Genomic DNA, 24,708 nt, shown 5'->3' with positions numbered 1-24,708 from the left:
CAACAATTAAGTCTACATTAAGTATTGGAGGAATAATTGCCTATTCATTTAGCTTGCATACTAAGGAAGGGTAATTGTAGATTAGGGAAGGCCACATGCACATTATATGAAAGTTAATTGCATATAATTAAGGGAACGTAATTGCAAATTCGGGAAGGTTACTTGCACATTAAGGAAGCTAATTACATCTTAGGAGACTCCAGTTACACATTAGGTTGGGTATTTACATTTTCCATTAAGGCAATGTGCATTTTTTATTTCTCCTAAAAGATCTTAGTAACCAACTGGGGATTTATATGGCCAATTTGCCCTTAATTCTATAAAAATGAGTTCGTTGCTGTTATAGATGGTAACGTTGAATCACATGGGTTTCTTTGGGGCTCCGTCTATATCGTTATTTTTCTTTTCGTCTTCTGTTTTTACCTTTGTTGGTTTCAGTTGTTATGAACCTTCTGCCGCATCACATCACAGCGTTCGATGAAGTGATTTAGCGAAAGAACTATGTTCTGAATATTTGAACTTTTTATTGTAATGGATGCATATGGTCTTTGTTTTTCTTTACCCAGGTGTCCTAAAAAATTGACATGTGTGGACAGCTGTCGAGTCCCTTTTTTCTTGGGACATCATCTTTAAGAGGCAAAAATATAATTAAAAAAGTTAATCAATATTTATTTTTGAAAAATAAAAGTAGAATAATTATGACACATAAAATACTTCACAGTGATTAACATATATAATACATATTTCTTCATCCTTTTACCCATTTTACCCAGTAATATTCGTTTGTCAGTGTTTGTCAGGTATAGGCTAGCTTGCATAAATCATGCATGGGTTGGAAATTAAGAAGTAATGACAGGTTAAGATCAGTTTGACCTAGTTTCTTGATTTGGAGTGGTTTCACAGGTTCTTAATTTGTTCTTAATACCTTTCTTACACACCATCTTGTAGTAGTATATATACCACACATGCAAAGTGTTTAAGCATAAACTGAAATAAGAATACTCCTCCAATGCTTAATATAGGATCTAATTTGAGAGTTGATGTTGATCTTATATATAAAAGACTTATTTCACATAGTTATCAATTTTTTTCCAAATTAATCCTATTGATATTTCTTCAATAATAATTAAGTAGGAGAGGGAGGAAGGGAATTAAAGAAGATAATCAGGATATTTTAGAAAAAAACACATCATATTAAATAATTTAACTAACATTATTAATCTACTCAAATTATTAGATCCTGTATTAAGGATAGGATGAGTATTACATTAAAAACACTTCCATTACAAGGTATATGGCACAAGATATTTAGATTTCATTAACGAAGATGACATATCTAACAAACCGAGCCCACTTATAGCACATTACATCAACGAACTTAAGAAACAAAGACTAAGGATTTGGGCTTTAGGACAAGAGAGAATGTTCACAACTAGTTTGTGAACGATTTAGAAACCGGAACTCCAGTAGACTGTCACAGTCACCCAGTTGCCGCCTTCTCCGTCAATGCGATGAAAGGTAGGAGCAGACGGAATGGTCTCTGGGACTGGGATCTCTACAGCGCCATTCGCAATCTGATCATCAGCAGAGAGAGGATCATAATCATACAAACGTGCAGTAACTTTGAGAGAGTTGTCCAGTGGCACAGCAACTACAGATCTCAACACTGGAATGGTCTGCCAACGTCTCACTTCGACGTAGTTGTCAGATGTTCTGTCGAACAACAAGCATGTCGTTTTAGGATCTTCCCATTTGCCATAAGAAGCAGAAACATTTCCATAAACCTCAGTTGTTGCTTCACCTCCTTCTTCAATAGTAACAGTAACCCTAGCAGCCGCCGCATTTTGCCACACCGCATAATTGGCAGTCACCGAACCCCGACTGTCGTCTAGTTTCTGAGATATGAGTTCGTCGTAAACCTTTCCGATGTTAGCAGAATCCCATGAGATAACTTGATTCATGATTACATCGTCCCATGAGAGTGTGTTCTTATCAGTGAGAAGCAGTTTGATGGCAATATTCCCAAAGGCAGGGACAGATTGAGACGGTCCAATTAGCGTAGCATTTTGACCAGGCTTGATGGACTCAGTTGTCACTTGTGCGGTTGTATATGAATTGTGTGTATAGTCCGTTTTCAAGTATAATTGTGCCATAGAGTTGCCCAGGATCCTCACCATCTATGTTGTTGATCTGCACTGAGAAAACTTGCAAAAGTGGTAGCCCTAGAAAACACTGTCCATCATCATCATCAGCAGAGGCCATGCGGGGCAACCTTTTTGGTCCTTTGGGATAGAAGCAAAGTCCCAACAAGATACCTAGTATTGCTATAGCATCGGCCATAGTTCTTATTTCTCTGTTCTCTGGCGGGATTCGTATGTTGTTTGGTCCAAGTTGAAACCTTTCTTCTGGGTAAGCATCGGCACGCAACAATGCTGAAGACAAAGGATCCCAACTTCGAACTAGGTCCATAATCCAAGGTTGGATCTGGCCTTCACTGTCACGAGTAGTGCGAGGCCTGTTGTCAAAACTGTCAGCCACATAGTTAAATACTGGGATGAGTCTGGTCGACTCACAAATCATCATAATCACAACAACTAGACTTCGTGCCCTAGCTTCCCCGCTTGTTGTTACAGCAAGTTGATTTATAGCGTAGTCTAGGCTGTGGACCCCAACTCTCATCTGCTCGGTCGTCTGATGAGCAGCTCTTTCTAGTCCACCATAGCTTCCATCGAAACCTAGGAAGTTGGTCCCAGGTTCTGTAATCAGATGCACCGGTTGATTGTTCCGGTCCCTGTTGTCGAACTCTAACCATTGGCCGTTTTCCATCTGGTAGCCAAGCAAGTAGAGGTTGTCCATTCGAAACCTGAAACTCACAGAATGATCATTGGTCCGTAAAACCAAATCGAAGAATCGAGTGGGTGGGTTCCGTTGAACAGCAAGAGCAGGACGATTGTGAGAAGATCTCACTCCCAATCGTCTTCGCAAATTCTGAATGAAATCTCGATAATCTCCCCTGGTGCTGGTCTCAACGTTGAGCTCTTCTGTAAACTCCACCACCATTGTAATGCGTGCGTATAATTAACTGTGGGTCAAATTCTGATGAACTTGAACTTGCTGCAATTCACAGCAAACCGTGAAGAAGGAGGAGGAGAATAACAACAAAAAACAAGTTTGAACTATGTAATTTGTATTTGCTTAGTGAAATTTGTTGGGTGTTGAAATCTTTAATCGTATTGGTGAGTATATATAGACCCAGATTGCAAAACTAGGTAGATAAAAAGAAAGCAGCATTCAGGTTTATATTCCACGTTTTTCTTCTGCAACAGATATGGTATCATTCCACGATTACATTGGCTATAATAATTAAAAATCTCTCAATAAGTCATTTAAAGAATATTCTAGGTGTGTCGTATATATGCTTCTAGATGTGTTGAGTATTCCCTGCTTATCTGTTTTCTTCAAATCTAATAGAGTATGCTTTCTTCTATAATGCACGTTTTTCATCAATCAATCACAGGCTTTACTTTTAGTTTTTCATTCAATTCTTTTACAACGCACGTTTTCCATCAATCGCCTATATAAATATATATATATAGGCTTTAATTTGGCCTTATGCAATTTATCATTCAATGCATCCATTATTACTGTGGCGGCCTTTGTCTAAAAATAGTTTTCATGATGATTTAAATTTGTCACAAGCTGAACAGTAGCAATTCACCGGTCCCTAAGAGCATGCTTTAATTTGTCTTTGTTCAATCTGGTCCAAAAAAAAAAAAATTGTCCTTGTTCAATGAATATGGAAATAAATAGAAAGCATGGGAAGTATTCGTTCGAAAAAGGAGGCCAATCAAAGCCTATGTATCACTCTAAAGAAATGAGTTAAATTCTATATAATCCAAAAAGAAGCGCATTAAGGTCTTTATTTTTTAATGCTTTAAGTTCTCGCGTGAAATACTTCCCTGATTCATTCAGTAATTGTGTCCGCAAACAAACAGAATAATTTTCCATTTTACCTATATTCATATTTGGAAAATATTAAGAAAACTTCATTAATATACCCCCACAATTGACTTACAACAATTACAATTCATCTCTTTCAGGAACTGCTGGGACTCGTTCTTGTCCATTCATGGAGGTCATATCAAATTTATGTTGTTATTTTTCATTTAATTCAAAATAATTTTTTTGAGTTTTTTTAAAGTTCTAGTTATAACCATTTGGGCCACTCAATATACCTGGTGTCTTTTTTCTCCCCCTTAAAATCCTATTATCAAATATTTGAGACAATCAACCAATCCATTTGCGGCTAAGATGTGCCTTTCTCCTGGGGTCTTTTTCTTTTGAGTTCTACATCGGGTGGGTTTTTTTAAAAAGAGGAGTTTTATAAAGTCTTGGGTTTCCCAACTTAATAGCTAGCTTTTGGGGTATGATTCTCTTAAGGATTTAGTCGCCTCCAGAGCAAGTACCCTTGGGTTGTTTTTATTTAACAGTATTTTTTGGAGTTCTAGACTATTGTATCTATGTGCTATTAAGAGAATCGGTCTTGAGCAATAAGGGCTCGTCAATTCATATGTTTGTAGTATTCATCAATCAATTACCGTGGATTTTATTTAATTGAATAATTAAAATATAATATGCACTTTTTTTAATCAATCAATGAAATAATTTGTCTCTTAATCATGACCCTATCTAGCCTGTTCAATGAATCATTGAATACTTCCAATTTGATATTAATTGAAGGTGTACTATCATATATGCTTCTAAATGTGGTCGTCCACTTCAAATCTTACATAGAGGATAATATATGCGTTCTTTTACGCACAATGCACGTTTTTCATCAACTCAATGGTAGGCTTTAATTTGGCTTTATGCTCCATTATTATTATTATTATGGCGGCTTCGTCTTAAAATTTCAGCAAACCATATTCTTGATTTAGATTTGTCATAAGGCCAATAGCAATTCGCTGGTCCCTAGCTAAGTGCATGCTTTAATTTGTCTTTGTTCAATGAATTAAATGATTATGGAAATGGATATGATGGAATTTCACTTCATGCACTTGCATGCATGTATGTATTATAAACTATTTACAAAGAATAGGAAAAAATTGAATATATCCCAACTTTACCTGTCTCGTTTACATCTTCAAATCAATATTCACTATGTATATAATTAATTAAAAAAATAATAGCCATAATATTATAGACAGGTGCCCATGTTTATACACGCAGTTTAAAATTGCTAAAAGAAGTGCAATTTATTGTAGTGAATTATTTTAGTCAAGTAGTTATTATCCATCCAGCTCAGGCTGGATTCAGATTGTTGTTTTTATCATCTTAGTGAATTTTTACTGTTGTATTTTTCCGGCAAGAGAATCTGGACCATTCTTTTAGAAATTTTAAACCGCACGTTTTTTTCTTACGTTTAATTTGGATGATATCTAATTGAATACTTCCAGTATAAAGCTTTTTTTTTTTTTTTAAATCAATCACCCTGTGTATACGTAACTTATCTTAACATCTAATAAATGAGTACTTCCAATATGGCTGCATCACTTGATGTAACGTCGCTACTCACTAACTAGAACTAACTATGATAGAAAGGAATAAAACTAGTAAACATATCCTATCATGGTTATTTAGAAGCAATCACATCAATAAGGGCTAATCATGATAGAAAGGCATTCTACCTCAATGAAGGCTATCAGGGTTAAGAAAAAGAAATAACCTTTATATGTAATCATAGCTAACATGGTTATAAAACAACACACCCACGAATGATAAATTATAATAGCAGTTCAGATTTAACTATATCAGTTAATACTAACAACAATTAAACTTGTAGAAATTGCCATTATCACATCGTGGATCCACAATAATTCAATTACATGTAACCTAAGGGCCTCAGGCCCACCACCAAAGCTCTAATCTAGTGTCCAGACAAAATAAATCAAAGATAGAAGGTATAATACGTTTATTAAGACAAACGACATAAAAATATGATGAGGTAAAATAAGTCCTAAATGACTGCAGTCTTGATGCATGGCAATATACAAAAAGATTGCGTAAAATAAGGTCCAAAAGCTCTACACTGTCAGCTACAGCTATTGAGCCTCAGGAGCCTTCCCCCGAAAATCCTGCTAACATGTTGTTTCCTGAAAACAACGAGAGTGAGACAACATCTCAATAACTAAATCCCTACCTATCACACACTTTAGCATAGGCTAGTGAGGTGTTAGGTGGGACACACAGAGTTAATAACAGTTGATAGACATTTATTTAAGCTTTGAAATGCACAATAACCATATAAAACAAATATTTCCACAAATCTTATGCAGTTGATAATTTCAAAAGAGATAACATACTTCTCATTTATCTAAAAGATATAAACATCAATGAAGATCCCATGTCAATGCAATTCCTAAACCTAAATCCATCCTTATATCCTTCTTATTTCCGCTGACTGAACCTATGGGCTAAGTTCTTTCCATTTGATTGGCGACTCTGACAAGCTAACCACATGAGTGATATGGACCGGCCAAAGACCACAAAGCACTTGGTGGACCATGGGTCTCCCCCAAAGAAGTAGTGGGATAATAATAGTGACCAACCATAGAGCTTCGTATAAAGGCCAATACCATGTAGCATGTATATATCTGTATACTCAAATCATCTCCCCCTAGCCAAACTAGATGCACAGGGTTCACAATAACACGTTTATATACATAATCAACTGAAATCCAAAATCACACATTATAGTCATAATCATTAATTTCTAACAATACAAACGATTTCAATCCTTGTCAAAGTAGCATCCCACAAGATAGTTCATATAAAACATAATATACTTATATAAAAAAATTCAGTTATAAAACCACTTACCAATTTCATACTAGAGCATGCAACAAATAGAAATTTAGTTACCTGATATCCTAGCTAACAGTCAAATACAACCAAAGTCCAACCTTGAAAATGCCACAATAGGGTTTATATCTACAAACAAAATTAAGATGTTATCTCTATAGTATTAGAGTAGGCTACTCACAAAATCCTAGCATCTAACTTTTACTCTAAAAGCTTCAACTTTTACTCAAAATTCTAGCCTAAGAGACCTTTTTATAAGGTGTGGAATGAGTACACACACACACACACATATAATTTAGACTCAATTCCTAAATTTTTCTTGCTTAAATATCCTTTAATTATCAGATTACATCATTATAATCATCAAATTCATAACATAAATAGAAAAACCCTCATTTATAACTTATATTCTATCTTCAAAGGACTTAGATAAATAGATTTAATACAAGTTAGATTATTCTCACTACAAAAGTTAAACCATTGATTTGACTGTTGAATTTAATTTCCTATCTATCATGATACTATCCTCCAGATTATGGCTCAATGTAACGGTGAATGAGCTCAAAAATGCTAATTTACTAATCAGGATTTTATTATATGCTAAATCTAAAAAAATGAGTTGAAAATGTACCTAATAACTTGTTACTTGCAGATCGAACTGACGATCCAACCGTTGAAATTAATGATTTGGATGTCCCAAATGGGGTGACCAAATTTTAGTCCGATTCAATAGTTAATAAACTCAAAACTAGTACTTTTATGAGACTATCCTATATATATGTGAAAATTATTTATTCACTCCAAGCTTCACCCACTACCTCCTATATATAGGCTCCTCAAGCTCCTTTACTCTAGTGATTAGTTGATGCGGAACTTCTATATCATGCTATATTTTTCTAGAATATCACCCGCGCACACATTCACACCCACACACAATAACATGATTAAAAAAATAATAATAATAATAATAATAATTTGCCTATATCTGAATTTTTATTAACTTAATACTAAAATATATTTATTATAAATTTAATTAAATTCTAGATATAAAAATAAGGATTTTACACTTGACACTGGATAGGCTTTCATTATTTGTCCTTTTTTTTGAATACTCACTGCAATTTATTGATTTAATAGTGGCATCACAGCGGTGAATTAACTGTTTGAATTTCATTAATGCACCTTTTTTCATGAATTAATGAAATAATTTTTTCGGCAATGGTCATCTGAAGAAACTAGAAGAGATGAAGGAAAAAATAATTTTATAGTGAATTTTTCAAAGTTGTGGACTGCTGTATTTATATGAGATAAGAGAATCTGGTCCCGCCCTTGTAGCAATAATTGCTCATGAACTCCTCTTTGAATTTTAAAATGCACGATTTTTTGTTTGTTTGAGATTACGTCTAATATAATGCTCTTTCTTCAATTGATTACCTTGGATGATATTTAATTGAATAATACTTCCAATACAATGCACCGCTTTTTAATCAATCATCACAGACTTTGTTTTAATGAATAATTTGTCTCTTGTCTCTCATTACTGAATAATTGATTAGGTTAAAATATATTTTTAGTCTTTTAACTTTATACAAAGTTCCATTTGGGTCCTTTAACTTTAAAAAGTAAACTTTTAGTCCTATAGTCTTAGAACCATTAACAAAAAAAATAATGAAATTGAGCTCTTGAATGTGGATAAAACATTACTAAATGCTAACATATTTAGTTTAATTTTAAAACAACCATGATTGTTACAAAAAAATAATCATTTAAGACTAATAATTTTAGAGTTAAAGGACTAAAAGTATACTTTTTAAATTAAGGGACGAAACTGAAACCTTACATAAAGTTAAATGATCAAATGTATGCTTCGGCCTAACTGATTATTACTTCCAATATAGTGACGTCACTTGATAGGCTTTCATTTGTCTTTGTTTAATAAAAATTTCCACTTTAATATAGTGGCCTCCCAGCTGTGAATTAACTATTTGAATTTCACTAATGGACGTTCTTCATGAATCAATGAAATAATGTTTGCGGCAATGTTGATTTGAAGAAAGTAGAAGAGATGAAGGGAAAAAAATAGTGCACAATCTCTTTAATAAGATGCGGACATCACCTTTTTTAGACTTAATTTGCCTCCACGCATTTCAATCTGACAGTGTAAATTGGGTTAATATGTAGTGAATTTCTTGCAGGATATAATAAAGATGCTTGAGTATAAATTTCACTCTCAAAAATATTAATTTTGTACTCCCTCCGTTTGTTTTTATAACATACAATTCTTGGATATGTCTTGTTTCTTTTTATAAGAGACATTTAAAAGTCGTCTCAAAATTTACTTGTAAGCATTCTATTTTATCCTCATTTAATTATAAATTCCCTTTTTTCTAGGATAGCTTTCTCTTCCTCTATTACACCTTCTCTCTCCACCACATATTATTTCTCTTCTACATAGATGAGGGTATTTTTGAAAAATAAAATTTATTTTTTATATATTTATTGCACCTTACTAATTTTAACTAACTTTTCAAACAATGCAATTCAGTCAATTGTATCTTATAAAAAAGAATGGAGGGAGTAATAGTAATTATTTGACTTTGCCTTTGATGCACTACTCAAAATAAAGACGGTGATAGAATTTGATGTTCATTTATTGGATGGAGTGACGGTGAGGATATTTATAGACAACAGAATAATGCTTTGAGGTGATGCCTCTTGAAGCAGTATACATGCTTGATAAAAAGTCATTATTATTGTATATTCATTTACGAGCCAACATATATAATTAACTTCAATAACCCAATTTGTATTTAAAATATATGACTTTTTGATGAGGAGTAACATCATTCGAGTATACAGGGTTTCTTTAAAATAATATAACATTTCACCAAGTGGTGGCTATGACACTTTTAGTTTTAACCTTTTAAAAGTGTCTTTAGAAACCAAAAGGATACTACCTCCGATCTTAATTATAAGATCTTGTTTATAGGCTACAAGATCTCATAATTAGGACCAAATATAGTATAATTTTAGTGACGTTTAGTGTGTCATAACTCTCTACACAGCCCTTTATGTAAACTTCTTAATTTATAATGACATGATTTTTCCAAAAAAAAATGTCTCTTCATTTTGAAAATATTCAAATATGAAACTCTACAATCTTCTTCTCGCAATTCATAAGGTTCCTATATATGGAAAACAAATAAAGGAGACGCATCAACATTTTTATTTGAATGAGATGTATCAGCATTTAATGATTTGATAGTCTTATGGCTTAGTAGCATGATAGCTTTCCTGTAAGAGGCCGCAAGTATCGTTAATCTCAAGCGGCATTAAAATAGAGGAGAAAATATGGGAAGTATTTGTATGAGAAAAAAGGTCAAAATAAAACCTATGTATCCTTAGAATAATGAAAAATATGAGTTAAATTCTATGTAAATCCGAAAAGAAGTGCATTGAAAATTATTTTTAGTGAATTCTTTAAGTTCTAATTAAGAAGTTATTGTTATCCATCCAGGTCAGATCAGATTCAGACGGTTGTTTTTCATTTAATTCAAAATAATTTTAGTGTGAATTTTTTAAAGTTGTGGACTGTTGTATTTATCTGAGATAAGAGAATCTGGCCCCGTCCTTGTAGCAATAATGGCTCATGAATTCCTCTTTGAATTTTACAATGCACGTTTTTCTTGGGATTACGTCTAATATAATGCTCTTTCTTCAATTGATTACCGCGGATGATATTTAATTGAATAATACTTCCAATAAAATGCACCGTTTTTTAATCAATCATCACAATATTCATGTTGTTTTAATATATATATATATTTATATATATAATGACGAATAATTTGTCTCTTGTCTGTTATTAAATGAATACTTGATTATTTCCAATATAGTGACGTCACTTGATAGGCTTTCATTTCTCTATGCTTAATAAAAATTTCCACTTTAATATAGCGGCCTCGCAGCTGTGAATTAACTACTTGAACTTTATTATTACACGTTTTTCATGAATCAATAATGAGACTGTACAACTCGGCTCTGTCTTCCTCACAGTACACTTCATCATTTGTAATCTGTCTTTATATAGACAACAAATAAAGGAGACGTAAACTAACATTCACTGGATTCTCAGAGCTGCATAATATCGACGTTCAACATAGTCATCTGAGTAAATAGCAAGTACTCCCATGTAATATTATCTCTACGGTTTTATTATTATTATTTTTTTGTTAATACAATGTTTATTCTTTTTAGTTTGTTCTCATTTTTGTCTTAGTTCCTAAATTATACTCCTCCGGTCCTAATTATAAGACCCAATTGACTTATTTGAGGAGATTAAGGAAGTAAGTTAAGTTAGTTATTTATAATAAATAAGTGTTGTCATTCCTAAAATATCCTTACTAATTAAGTATATTGGCTAAAACTATCATTATTAGAAGGATTATCTTGGAAAAAAATGCATAAATATAAGAGACAATGGATTGGGTCTTATAATTAGGACCAAATAAAAAGTCAAATTGGGTCTTATAATAAGGACCGGAGGAGTAATTAAGCTTTTAATCCAACAACTGAGCCACTTCAAATTGCTACAAAATATTTTCCTAAAATCCCAACTTATTAACTGCAACCTAAAACAATGGATGCTAAAAACCAATGCTTAATTAGAACTTTTAAATCCAAAACAACAGAATTAAAACTAACAAGAGACAATATGATCCAAGATTCAAAGCTACCTCAGAAAATCACAATATATTAACTCCAAAATCAATACAAATGTCATAACCACAACATTATAATTGAACTTAAAGCTTTAAACAGCCCAATATCAAATACTAAACAGTAATCCAGCTACAATAATCTCCAAATATAATCAGATTAAACAATACAATTATCCCAATAATCAGAGAAACTATCCTAAAATCTAGGAATTGTTAGACAGCTATTAGGCAGGAAATTAAAGCAACTAAAGCTCCCCTATGAAGATCCAAGCTCCTGCCATTGCTGTTGAATTGGAGAATTATGAAACTCTAGCCATGGTTAGTCATGAAAAACACTGCCTCCAGCAAATTCACACACTCAGCCATGAAGAACAGTAAAGAAATCGATGGGAAAATCAGAGAAGTGCTAAAGACAGTGACGATGGTGGACTTGAATAGAGGTGGGAGAGAATGATGATGCTGGATGGAACTGGACCGATGGAAGATGAAATTTGAAGGTGTGAGTTCGCCATTCAAGCTCTATTTTCTGGTTTGGTTGCACCGAGAAGAAGAAGACGATGATGATGGTCATGATGGTGGATTCCAATATTTGGGTTCATAGGAGATGATGGAATTGGCCGAGAGCAAAGTGTATGGAGAATGAAGAATGATTCAAGGTCCATCCCGCGCACACTAGACATCTCTGGTTTTTCTCGTCGTCACTCCTCTCCTCTGCTCCTGTTTTTTGCCTCCCGAATCAAAGATGATGATAATGAATATGAATATTTTAGGGTAGGAGCAAAACGTTGCGTTTTGCCCCCCACTTTTATTATTATATATATATTTTTAATTTATTTTTTATTATATTTTTTTTCTTTTCTTTTCTTCTCTTTTTTTATTTTTAAATCTTCCAAAAATCTACAAACAAAATTCAAGATAAGGTAGCATTAATTGTCCTTAAAAATAATTAATCACAATTAAATCAAAATATGACAATTTTACCCCTGTAAAATGATAATTCAAAACAAAATATATTGAATAAATAAATAATCAAATAATGCCAAAAGGACCAATTAAGTTGACAAAAACCCACTAAAAAGATATCAAAATATATAAAAATAATTGACTTAGTCACATAGCAACCACAAATCTCAATAATGGAATGTCCTCGAAATGGTCCACTTTAACATAGTCTTCATATGTTCTGTCAAACAGCAAACATGTCATTTTATTGTCGCCTAGATCCTCCTCCTAATTGTCATAACAAGCAAAAATATGTCCATAAATATCAGCTGTAGCTTCCCCTCCTCCTCTTCTAAACATAATAGTAACCCTAGCAGCCACAACATTTCGCAGCATTACGTAATTGACAGTCACCAAACCTTGATTACTGTCTAGTTTCTGTGATATGAGTTAGTCATACACACTGCCAATGTTAGCAGAATCCCATTAGACAACCTTATCAATGATTACATCATCCCACGAGATTAGGGGTGTTCACAATACTTGGTAGCCCGGTATGCCTGCTCGAGCCTAAGAAAAAAAGCCTGGCCAGGCCCAAAAAAAACACAGCCCAAAAGAAAAAGGGCACTCTTTGGCAGGGTTGATCACAGATTGGGTATTCTGCCCTGCTTGTTTGGCTCTTCCCAAAGTATATGTAATTATATATTATAATAATGTATAATACATAATATAACAATACATAAAATATAATATAATCTTTTATTTTTAATTTTTAATTTTCCTTCTTTCACTCTTCAATAATTCAATTATCAGACTTCAGATTTAGAGATCAGATTACGCCCTAGCGCCTCCCTCCTCCCTTAAACTTCTGCTCAGTCAGTCATCAGTACTCACGTCAGTTGCTTCTAAGCTCCAGTTTGGCAGTTCCAAACTTCCACTCAAGCTCAACTCACCGACTAGTTCCCAACTTCTGCTCAATGCTCACCCTCAAGCTCAACTCGTCGACTAGCACCGAGCAGTGACCACCTCCGTCTTCGCCTTTCCTCAAGCTCAACTTGCTGTCAGTGCTCACCGTCAATCGCTTCGAGGCTCCAGTTTGGCAGTTCCAGACTTCCACTCAAGCTCAACTCGCTGACCAGTTCCAAACTTTTGCCCAGTGCTCACCCTTGCTCAACTCGTCGACTAGCATCGAAGCACCAAGCCAATGACCACCTCTGTCTTCACTTTCCCCCAAGCTCAACTCACTGTTAGTGCTCACCCTTAGTCGCTTCCAGGTTCCATCTTCCTCCATCGATTCAACTTTGATATTTGACCAGTGAGTTTGATGCTATTTGATTCTACTTTGATTCCATCCTTATCTTGTTTTCTAGTACAACAAATTTGTTGTTTTCTATTGAATTATATAATCTTTTGTTGTTTTCTGTTGCAAATTTGCTTGCTTGGTAGAGATTATACCAATTTGTTGCACATTTGTTTTCTATTTGTCGAGAAATGGTTCTACTTCTACCGTGACTTTGTTTTTTGAACACTAAAGTAAATTCATTTTGGTTTCTAGCTAGTCTATTATGACTCTGTTTGCCATTTTACCATGACAAACTGATAGGGAAAATGGGAAATGGCAAATTCATTTGTTTTAGTAATTGGTTTTAGACTTTTAGTATTTGAGATAATAGAATGAATCAATTATATCAAATGGTTTATTATGAATTGTACTTTGTAAGTTTGTATCCATGTTATTGTATCACATATTGATTCAATTGTGAAAATAATTGTGTGTTGACATATCTTTAAAAAATGGTTTGTTGAATTATATGATATTGCATTGCAGCTTTAATGGATGAGGAAGCTTCTATTACATCACCATCCCCGGTTGTTGGTGGAATGTCTCAAGGTGCTTCAACCCCTCTTTAAACACCAATTCCTACTGGACCTAATCAAATATCAAATCCTAATAGACCTAGTGAAGCTCCTACCCCTAACCCTACTCTTCATGTTTAACCTTGTCCCATCTCTCCTTCTCCTACCCCTACTCCCCCACAAACAAATTCTATCACAGCAGAAACAAATGTTGATGGAAGGGGTATAAAGAGAAAGGCAAGGGAACCTAAGCACACATCAGAGGTATGTGAATACTTTATCAAATTGCCAATAGAAGAAACAAATGGAGTTTACTTAGCAGCTTGCAAGTATTGTCATACTACTTATAAAGCTGATCTAAACCGGGGACAAATTCTTTGTTGAGACATATCCCAAAGTGTTCAAAGAATCCACATAAGGCCACTACAGATAAAAAACAATCTATGTTAACTCTTTTGTCGATTAGGACAACTGGCAAGGAAAATCTTTAATTCCACATGTATATGATGAGAAGCAATGTAGAAGAGCTTTAGCTAAGTTTATTATTTGATGAGCAACCATTCAAAATTGTGGACAAGCCTGTATAATGGAAATTGTTAAATGAGTTTGAGCCTCACTTTCCAATCCCTTCAAGAACAACAATTGGAAGAGATGTGTGGCAATTATACCTTGGAGAAGTTAAAATATGAAAGAAATTCTTGAAGCAAAGTGCAAAATGTCTCTGTCTCACCACAGATTGCTAGACATCAAATCAGAATTTTAACTACTTATGTTTGACAACACATTTTATTGATGATGAATAGAAGCTTCACAAAAGGATTCTAAATTTTGTTATGATTAAAAATCATAGAGGTGATACTATAGGGAGGACCATTAAGCAATGCTTATTGGATTAGGAGATTGAGAAAGTATTCACCATAATTGTGGATAATGCCTCAGCTAATAACTCAGCTTAGGCATATCTTAAAAGGCATTTGAGGAGTTCGAAGGGCTCACTTTATGAAGGTGATTATCTACAATTAAGGTGTTGTGCACACGTCCTAAATTTGGTGGTCAATGAAAGTATTAAAGAAATGAAAGACAGCTTTAAAGCCATTCAAAATGCTGTTAGATATATTTGTTCTTCTCCTTCACGCTTTCTAAGATTCAAAACTTAGGCTGATGCTTAAAAAATAGATGCCAAGAGCCTTGTCTGCCTTGATGTATCCACTCATTGGAATTCAACGTAATTAATGTTAGAAGCTGCAATGAAGTTTCAAAAAGTATTTGAGCGAATGCGTGATAAAGATGATGACTATATTTCATACTTCAGCTCAAGCACTTCAAGCTCTAGGTGTGATGCTTCTAGTTCAGCTAGGCATGAGCGTGATGGTATTAGACGTGACCAAGATAACTTTTCTAGTCCTATTATTGATAATTGGAATAATAATCGAATTTTCATCAAATTCATGAAGGTCTTTTATGACACAACATTGAAATTTTCAAGCTCCCTTTATGTATTATAAAATGAGTGTTTTCATCAGATTGCTCGTGTTCAGAAAATGCTGCAAAAAAATGTCATGAATAATACTAATAACTTCTTAAGAGAAATGAGCACTAACATGGTGAAGTATAACAAGTATTGGGGTCAAGTAGATAATATGAATCCGTTACTATTTGTGGCTGTCACTTTGGATCCTCAATATAAACAAGAATATATGAATCATATGTTTATCTTCTTTATGTTGATCCTGAAGTATGTTTAATTATGAAGGAGAGGGTCAAAGATTGTTTGTATCGATTGTTTAATGAGTATTTTGCTGGGATAGTTATTGAATCAGGGACTACCTCCGCAAGTAAAGTAGGTGCAACTTCATTGCCTTCTTTTGATGATGATGATGGTGAAGAGGATCCAGGTCATAAGTAGTTAGAATCTATGAAATAAAGAATCTCAACAGATCCTCAAATTGAGTTAGATAGATATATAGTGACAGACTCGAGAGATGAAATCCCTTCTCCAACTGAGTTTGACATACTGTTATGGTGGAAAGCTAATTCAAAAAAATATAAAATTCTCTCTCATATGGCATGATATGTATTGGTTATGCCAGTTTCTACAGTGGCTTTTGAATCTGCATTTAGCATTGGAGGACATGTGGTTGATCATTATAGGAGTTCTTTGTCTCCTAAAATGACAGAAGCACTAATTTGTAGCCAAAACTAGCTACAACCTAGGCAATCAATGTCTGAATTTGTTGACAAGCTTTGCAAATTTGATAATTTTGATGAGACAGAAAATGTCCTTCAACTTGCTAGTAATATGTCCCCCCCCCCAAACCTCAATAACTCACATATTATTTTCATAATTTGGTATGTAATGTTCTTTCATTTTTTTTCCCTAGATGTTGCTACACCTGGAGGAGAGAATTTAATGGCCATTGGTGATTGAAGGGTCATTTTATAAGCATGACTGGCCAAGTTGGTAAGCTGTATCTGTGCATCCTTTAAAATTTAGAATACATTTCTTTTTTTTAATTGATTACTTGCTAATATATTAAATTTATAGTCATTTTTTTGGTATTTTTTTCTAGATGTTCCATCCTTTTCCCAAAATAGTGGGATTGATGCAAATTGTTTGAATTTCAAGGCCTCAATTACAATACTAAGAGTTGTTTTGTTTCAAACTGATTATGGATGTTATTTAATTGGATATTTGTTAAGACTTGATTTGGATTATTTTTGGATGATTTTAATGTGTCAAAATATAGAATTATGAAATGTAATTTTCAAGTATGGATGAAATTTTTCCTCATATGACATGAGCAAGCATCACCTCTTGGGCAACAAAACCAGCCAGCCCAACCCACCCATGCCTAGCCTAAAAATGGTTTGGACTTCTATGCGTAGGGCTGGACAGTGGGCTGCAAAATACAACCTGCGCATACTTCGAGCAGGGGGCTTGCCCTGCCCAGCCCTGCCCTTCTCAGCCCATGTGCAACCCTACATGAGATTATGTCCTTATCAATGAGAAGGAGTTTTGGTAACATTGCCAAAGGCAAAGACAGATTCAGATGCCCCAGTTAACGTAACATCTTGACATGCATTGATGGATTCATAGTTGTCCCTCGTACGGTTGTAGATATATTGTGTGTACAACCCATTATTGATTGTAATTGTTCCATACAGTTCCCCAGGATCCTCATTATCTATATTATCGATTCGCACTGAGAAAATCTCCACAAGTGTGGTAGCCCTGAAAAGCTCTGCCCTTCACTATGGACCATGCGTTTGGACCTTTTTCGTCCAGTAATGGAGCTGGAAGGCGGGGCCTTGAAGCAAAGTCCCAACAAGATACCTAGTATTGCTATAGCATCGGCAATAGTTCTTATTTCTCTGTTCTCTGGTGGGATTCGTATGTTGTTTGGTCGAAGTTGAAACCTTTCTTCTGGGTAAGCATCAGCAGCACGCAACAATGCTGCAGAAAAGGATCCCAACTTCGAACTAAGTCCATAATCCAATTTTGGCCTTCATCGTCAACTTCGAACTAAGTCCATAATCCAATTTTGGCCTTCATCGTCACGAGTAGTGCCGGGCCTGTTGTCAAAACTTTGGGCCAGATGGTCAGATACTGGAACGAGTCTGGCGGATTTAGAAATCATCATAATCACAACAATTAGACCGTGCCCTAGCCTCCCAGCTTTTGTTACAGCAAGTTGATTTATGGCAAATGCTAGGCTGTGGTCCCCACTCGTCTCCTCAGTTGATCGATGAGCAGCTCTTTCTATTTCCTCGTAGCGACAACCAAAACCTAGGCAGTCGGTCCCATGTTTTGTAATTAGCTGCACAAGTTCTTTTTTCTGGTTCCTGTGCCCGAACTCTAACCACCTGCGTTTTTCCATTTGGTAGCCAAGCAAGTAGACGTTGTCCATTCGGAACCTGAACCTCACAGAATGATCATTGATTCGTAAAACCAAATCGAAGAATCGAGTGGGTGGGTTCTGCTGAATAGCGAGAGCAGGACGATTGTGGGAAGATCTCACTTCAAGTCGAACTCGCAGTTTCTGAATGAAATCACGATAGTTTCCCCTGGTGCTGGTCTCAACGTTGAACTCCAATGTAAACTCCACCGCCCACACAAGGATTAGTACCAACATATCATCACTGTGGCTCGAAAACTCATTCCGTCATGAATCAAAAAAAGCATTCTTTTGTCGTTATTCATGATAGAACGAGATCTGATTGCGTGTAGAAAGAAAAATTATTACTCCTCCAATACTACATTACAAAATAAGTTTTATATTTAAAATTAGAGGAGTAACATTTTGGTACATTGTTCCCATTAAACCATCATACACATCAGCATATATCAATGCAGTACTTAAAAATTACTCAAAGTTATATATTCTCAGATTAATCTCAAATTTCTTAAACGCCACTAGCTCTTAGAACTCAATTTATCTTTTAAAGTTATTTCATCAGAATAGTCAATTATATATCAAACTATCTAATTCCTTAAAATTCCAAAATCCCTGGTCTTAATTTCTAACCTAAATTTAAATTATATATATTAGCTGCAGATCAAGATGGCTTGTATTTAAATTGAATATTGAGTATAAAAATAAGTCATAGCAAATGACTTGCTAGATCACGTTGCTAAAGCGGTATGGAAAAAGAAAAAGAATAAAGAAAAGACAAGAAAAAGGAAAGGAAAAAGAGATAGAGCCTGATCGAAGATAGATAAGAAGAAAAGAAAAAGAAGGAAAGGAAAAAACAAACAAGGACAGAAGTAAGAACAGAGAAAAGAATCAGTTTACGGACATGAAAATTCTCCTGTAATTGAGAAGTCATAGGGTTTTTTTTTTTAATCCCGCTAGATAATTGAAATATATATTTATTGTTATGTTACTTTGTTTCCTAATACACTTTAAATGTATTTATTTAAAATTTATCCAAATATTAAAATATATTGAATGTAGATAATATCTAGATGGTTTCATAGACTAGTCTCAATCTTTTAAAATTTTGAAAAAAATTTAATTATTATTTATTTACTATAATATTACTTAATCCTAAATAAGAGACCAAAAGACATCATACAGGTGAACCAGCCGCTCACCTTATTTCTCGGACGAGACTAATGGCTTTCAATGATTCCTGACTTGGCCGACCGATTTGGAAGTGGTTTTTAGTAATTTGCTTATACCAGAGCAGTATGGCATCATCCAAACAAAACTTAAAACGAAAATTAAAAAAAAAAAACTCTTTAAATTCTTAAGTGACAAGTCAGTGATCGAATATATCATGAAATGTTGCCAAAATCATTACCTCTCGCTTTTTCCCATGTTTTAAGGGAAAATGTCAGCTAAATGCCACAAAGTGAAGTTAACAAACTTTAAGTCCAAAAGAATCTGAAAATACAACATAGTCTATGTGCACTGAAATGAAAATAAAATGACAAGTATGGTTAAAAAAATCCCTAGGTAAAAAAAGGAGTAAATTCTGAATTGGATGGTTTTAATATAGTATTATTGTTGTGACTTTCCGCATGTGGAGTTGTTAAATTATTATTATTATTTTATTTGTTGTGAATTCCTATATGTGAAGTTATTTTCTATTATTGATGTCAATTTTCATATGTAGAGTTAATTTTTATTATTTATTTTAAATTTCATATTCCCAGATGTTGTTTTCCAATTAATTGTTATAAATTTTCACATATTGAGTTGTTAATTTTCTATTATTTATTATAAATTTTCATATGTAGAGTTGTTAGTTTTTTATTATTTGTTTTAAAGTTTTCATATTTCGAGTTGTAATTTTTTAATTATTTGTTGTAAATTTTCATGCGTGTAAAATAAATCCCTAGTTGACTCCTTTCTTCTCATTCAGATTTTGATGGGCAACATTATCATTTCACTTTCAAACTTAATTTCATTTAGAGTAGGGAGATTGAAAACAAATTTCAGAATATCTTACTACTCATTAAAAATCAAGTCCACGTTGAGGGAAGGGAAAAAAAAAAGAGGGAAAATGGCATCACCGTACTCTTTGTTTTCTCGCCATTTTGATTCTCGTTGTCTCTGCTTCCTGGGTGCTAAGGGATACGCGTCATTTTAATTTAGTGCAGGAAGCGAAATGGAGAGAAGTGGTACGAGGATTCGGAAGGAAAAAGACCAAAGAACGAGTGGGGCCAAGAGACAAAAGGGACAGGGAAAAAAAAAGGAAAAAAAAAGAAAGAGAGGAGGGAACTACGTGGCGAAGGTGAGTGAAGAAAGAGAAAAGAGATATAGATAAGAGAAAGAAGGGGGCCGATTAGAGTTTTTCAGTTGGACTATGTTTTTTGATTCTATTTATAGGATACTGAGAAAATTTTTATATGAATGTAGAATTTCATCATTCATTTATTATTATATTAACTTTGTTTACATGACGTATAATGTATATTAAATAAGAATAAAGTTAAAAAGTATTTGTAGAATTTTAATAAAAGTTAATAAAGCTTAAGTTTTTCTTATTATTTTTTGTTAAACATATTAAAATTGACTTATAAATAGGATTGAAAGAGCGGATAATATTTAAATAACGCCATAGGCTAGTCTCAATCTTTAAAATGGTTCCACAATCTTCGCCGAGAGTATAGTCAGAGAGGGGAAAAAACAGAGAGATTTGTCGCCTGCGCAGAGAAGAAGAAAGATTAAGAGAGAGAGAGAATAAAAGGAGTGTTTAGGAAGTATCAAAAGTGCTTCTGAAAAATATTTTTCCGTAAATCGAGATATATTTCTCTACATATTTATTTCGTATACAATGAAAACACTTTTGAAACTATGATTTTGATTCCATCTAAATATTCCTGAAGAAAAAAACAAAGAAAGCCCTCATCCATATCATAATCTGTCTATATATAGGCCACATGAAGGGGTCATAATCATTCACCAAATTGAGAGCTGCATAATATCACCACTCAGTACAATTCATCTCCAAGTCTAAGCGAATGGTACCATGACACAGTACTACTATACATGTCCATAAGGTATTAATTTTTTCCACTAATTATCTCATCTATTCATATTGGCTTGTGGTTAGGGATCCTTGAAAGGAACGATTTCTGTGGGGCCCTGGGGAGGTCCAGGGGGTGACCATTGGAGCTTCAAGGCGAGCCATCAAGGGATTACTGAGATAGTCATCCATGAGCACGTCAATATAAAGTCCATTTCTTTCAAAGATGCCAATGGTCATATTTCTGGGACATTTGGAGGCCGAAGCCCCAATGGCAGGGGTAAAGAAAAAAAGGTAACGTAATTGGTGAATTAATTAATATACTGCCTTCGATTCTTAATATAAGAGTTAGTTCGATTTTTAATCAGATTCTAAATATAATATCTCAATTACTTTATCTCTCATATTTATCCATTTTTTTTTAAGACAGTCTTTGTAGTTGTTGCACATGTTAAAAGTTTCATCAAATAATAGTATAGCTAATACATAACATAATTAGTAAATGTATTCTAAAAAAGATAACACTCATTTATTATAAATATCTAACTTAACAAACTTCTTCAATTTATTCAAATTAGTCAAGTAGCTATTATATTAAAAACGGGGAGTAGTATAAGAGCTAGATAACTAATATGTTAATACTAAAAAAGTTAGTTAAGTTAATTATTTAAAAAAATAGATGTTGTTTTTCCTAAAATACTCTTGTTAATCATATACATTAAAATGGAAACCCTTTACTATGTGCAAGATCTTAGGGACAATTTGGAAAAAATAAATAAATAAATAAATATGAGAGGTAAAGTAATTGGAGTTTTTATATTTAGGTTTAAATTGAATCTCCACCTAACTCTTATATTTACGACCGGAGGTAGTATTGTTATTAACACTTAATAATCATCTTCGTCTACATTAATTGCATACTTACAGCTTGTATATATATCATTATATCATCTGTAGATTGCAATTTGTTGGCCTTCAGAGTATTTGGAATCCATAAGTGGAACTTATGGGGAATACCATGGACTATTAGTGATCAAGTCCCTATCGTTTATTACAAACCTTACCACTTATGGACCTTTCGGATCAACCTCTGGTGATGACAAGACTTTCTCCATTCCAATAGCAGATAGTGTCGTAGTTGGGTTCCATGGAAGAGCCGGTTATTATCTTGATGCACTTGGCATTTTTGTGCACCCAGTAAGTAATTCACTATTCAAATACAATATAACGTATATGTTAGTTTTGCTTCAAAAAAAAAATGTACATGTTAGTAAATCATGCAATATATTACATTAATTTGATTCTTCTAATTAATGTCATGACTATATATGACCTTCGGTTTTGGTGCAGGTACATTCACATGGAACCATTTCATTTGGGCCATGTGGGGGTCCAGGTGGAGATGAATTTAGTTTTAGAGTGCTGGGAAATTGGATAAAAGAGATAATTGTTCATGAAAATACTAATATCAAGTCCATCGCTGTCAAAGACGCTAATGGGAAATACTATGGAAAATTTGGTGGCAATGATCCTAATGACATTGGTGTCGAAAGGAAAGTAAGTTTTTCATTTAATTTATGGATAGTGTGTTTGAGATAACAAATCAAATGAATTAATCACTTCTCTTTTCTAGATTTTCCTTTTACCTGAGCTTATCATAATTTGGGGGTCTTAAATACACCCACAATTCTAAGCTTCATGTTACTCACCCCAAGAGACATGTCAGATCCAGGGCATCCCAATTCGATTGAATGGAATGACAGTTTCTCATTCTGAATCTATAAAATAAGAATTTTGATCACATCACACATCTCAATAGTATACTAAACCCTCTAATTCTTTAAGAGATTTATCTAAAAGATCCACAATATAACTAGGAAGACCTTTCAAATACCACACATGGGTTGCTAGGCATGCCAGTTTAACATATTTGTCTATGAGAATCAACAAATTCTACTCCCCCTTGTTCAAAATTTTTTTGGCATATATACATGTTCATTTCATGATGATGCAACATAACTTCGATATGTAGATTCAAATTGATGGGCATTTAGAGCATCTGATATCCATAAGTGGGACATATGGAGATTATTGTGGACTTGAAGTGATCACATCACTATCATTCATAACTAATCTTACCACACATGGACCTTTTGGAACTGCTCGGGGCACTTGTTTCTCTATACCAATCCAAGGTTGTCTCGTGATTGGAGTCCATGGAAGGGCTGGCTACTACCTTGACGCAATTGGCATCAATGTGAAATTGGTAAATTTCTTTTTAAGAAAATGACGACAATAATGTGAGTGACAACCCCAACCATATATAGGATAAGACTTCTTATTATTGTTACTTTTGTTTATTACAATATAAGTCTCATGTTTTACACAGAGTTTGTGATGAGTGATTTAATGGTGTGAACATGTACATATCATGTGTTATATATATAAATTTCACTATGATGTAAGTTTACTAGCAAATTGGGTTTTTTTTTTTTCCTTTTGCAGAGGGACATAGAAGAAAATATTTCAATAGGTCCATGGGGAGGCCCAGGTGGAAATCCATGGAGTTATACAGCAAACGAAGCTATTAACCAGATAATCATCCATGTAGGGTTAAACATCAAATCCATATCTTTTAGAGACACATGTGGCCGTTTCTCAGCAACGTTTGGCGGCGACAACCCCCATGACACTGGTGAAAAGCAAATCGTAAGCATTCCCTATATATTAATGCAACTTGTTATTTACTAAATACTATCTCTGGTCTTTAATATAAGATCTAGTCGATTAATTTGATGAGATTAAGGAAGCTAATGATATATGTAAGACCTAATTGATTAATTTGACTAACTTATAAAATGATATGTAATCTAATATTACACATAAGTATTTCAAAATATCATGTAATTTTCTTAATTTTTTTAAATTAAATCAACCAAGTCTTATATTAAAGGTCAGAAGTAGTATTACAAATTAAGAACTTATGATTGATATATATATATATATATATAAATACTCTTGAGTAAAATACGTGTTTATTATATGATTTGCAGGTTCACATTAAATGGCCTTGTGAGCACCTGATATCCATAAGTGGGACGTATGGAAATTTTGCCAGTTTAACAACGATCACATCTCTGTCTTTTACCACAAATCTGGCTACATATGGACCATTTGGAACCACTTCTGGTACTTCTTTCGCAATCCCTATAAACAATAATACAATAATTGGATTCCATGGAAGAGCTGGCGGCTACCTTGATTCCATTGGCATCCTTGTTAAACACGAAACCACAATTTAATTTCTGATATACATATTTATGTGTGTTTGCGTGTGTGAACAGGAACGATT

At 33.8% G+C, this 24,708-nt stretch overlaps 3 protein-coding genes across 3 annotated transcripts; 1 reads left to right on the top strand and 2 right to left on the bottom strand.

Moving 5' to 3' along the window:
• Positions 1-2,061: 2,061 nt before the first annotated feature.
• On the bottom strand, positions 2,062-3,156 carry LOC114748288 (ribosome-inactivating protein charybdin-like). Its single transcript, XM_028936647.1, has one exon. The coding sequence runs from the start codon at positions 3,058-3,060 to the stop codon at positions 2,086-2,088; it is 975 nt and encodes a 324-aa protein (XP_028792480.1). The 5' UTR covers positions 3,061-3,156; the 3' UTR covers positions 2,062-2,085.
• Positions 3,157-17,381: 14,225 nt separating this feature from the next.
• On the bottom strand, positions 17,382-18,514 carry LOC114748277 (uncharacterized). The gene is made up of 3 exons (XM_028936634.1): positions 17,941-18,514; positions 17,716-17,835; positions 17,382-17,584 (listed from the first exon to the last, which is right to left on the bottom strand). The coding sequence occupies exons 1-3, from the start codon at positions 18,512-18,514 to the stop codon at positions 17,382-17,384; spliced, it is 897 nt and encodes a 298-aa protein (XP_028792467.1).
• Positions 18,515-20,495: 1,981 nt separating this feature from the next.
• On the top strand, positions 20,496-24,658 carry LOC114748276 (mannose/glucose-specific lectin-like). Its single transcript, XM_028936633.1, has 7 exons — positions 20,496-20,621; positions 21,444-21,650; positions 22,314-22,553; positions 22,707-22,913; positions 23,389-23,622; positions 23,862-24,065; positions 24,410-24,658. Exons 1-7 carry the CDS (start codon positions 20,496-20,498, stop codon positions 24,656-24,658), a joined length of 1,467 nt encoding a protein of 488 aa, XP_028792466.1.
• Positions 24,659-24,708: the final 50 nt, after the last annotated feature.

Source organism: Neltuma alba, unplaced genomic scaffold, assembly GCF_004799145.2.
Source record: "Neltuma alba isolate B1F8T4 unplaced genomic scaffold, ASM479914v2 tig00005664_pilon, whole genome shotgun sequence".
NCBI lineage: Eukaryota > Viridiplantae > Streptophyta > Magnoliopsida > Fabales > Fabaceae > Neltuma > Neltuma alba.
Note: the sequence above shows the minus strand (reverse complement) of the source record. Positions and strands in the feature narration are given on the sequence as shown.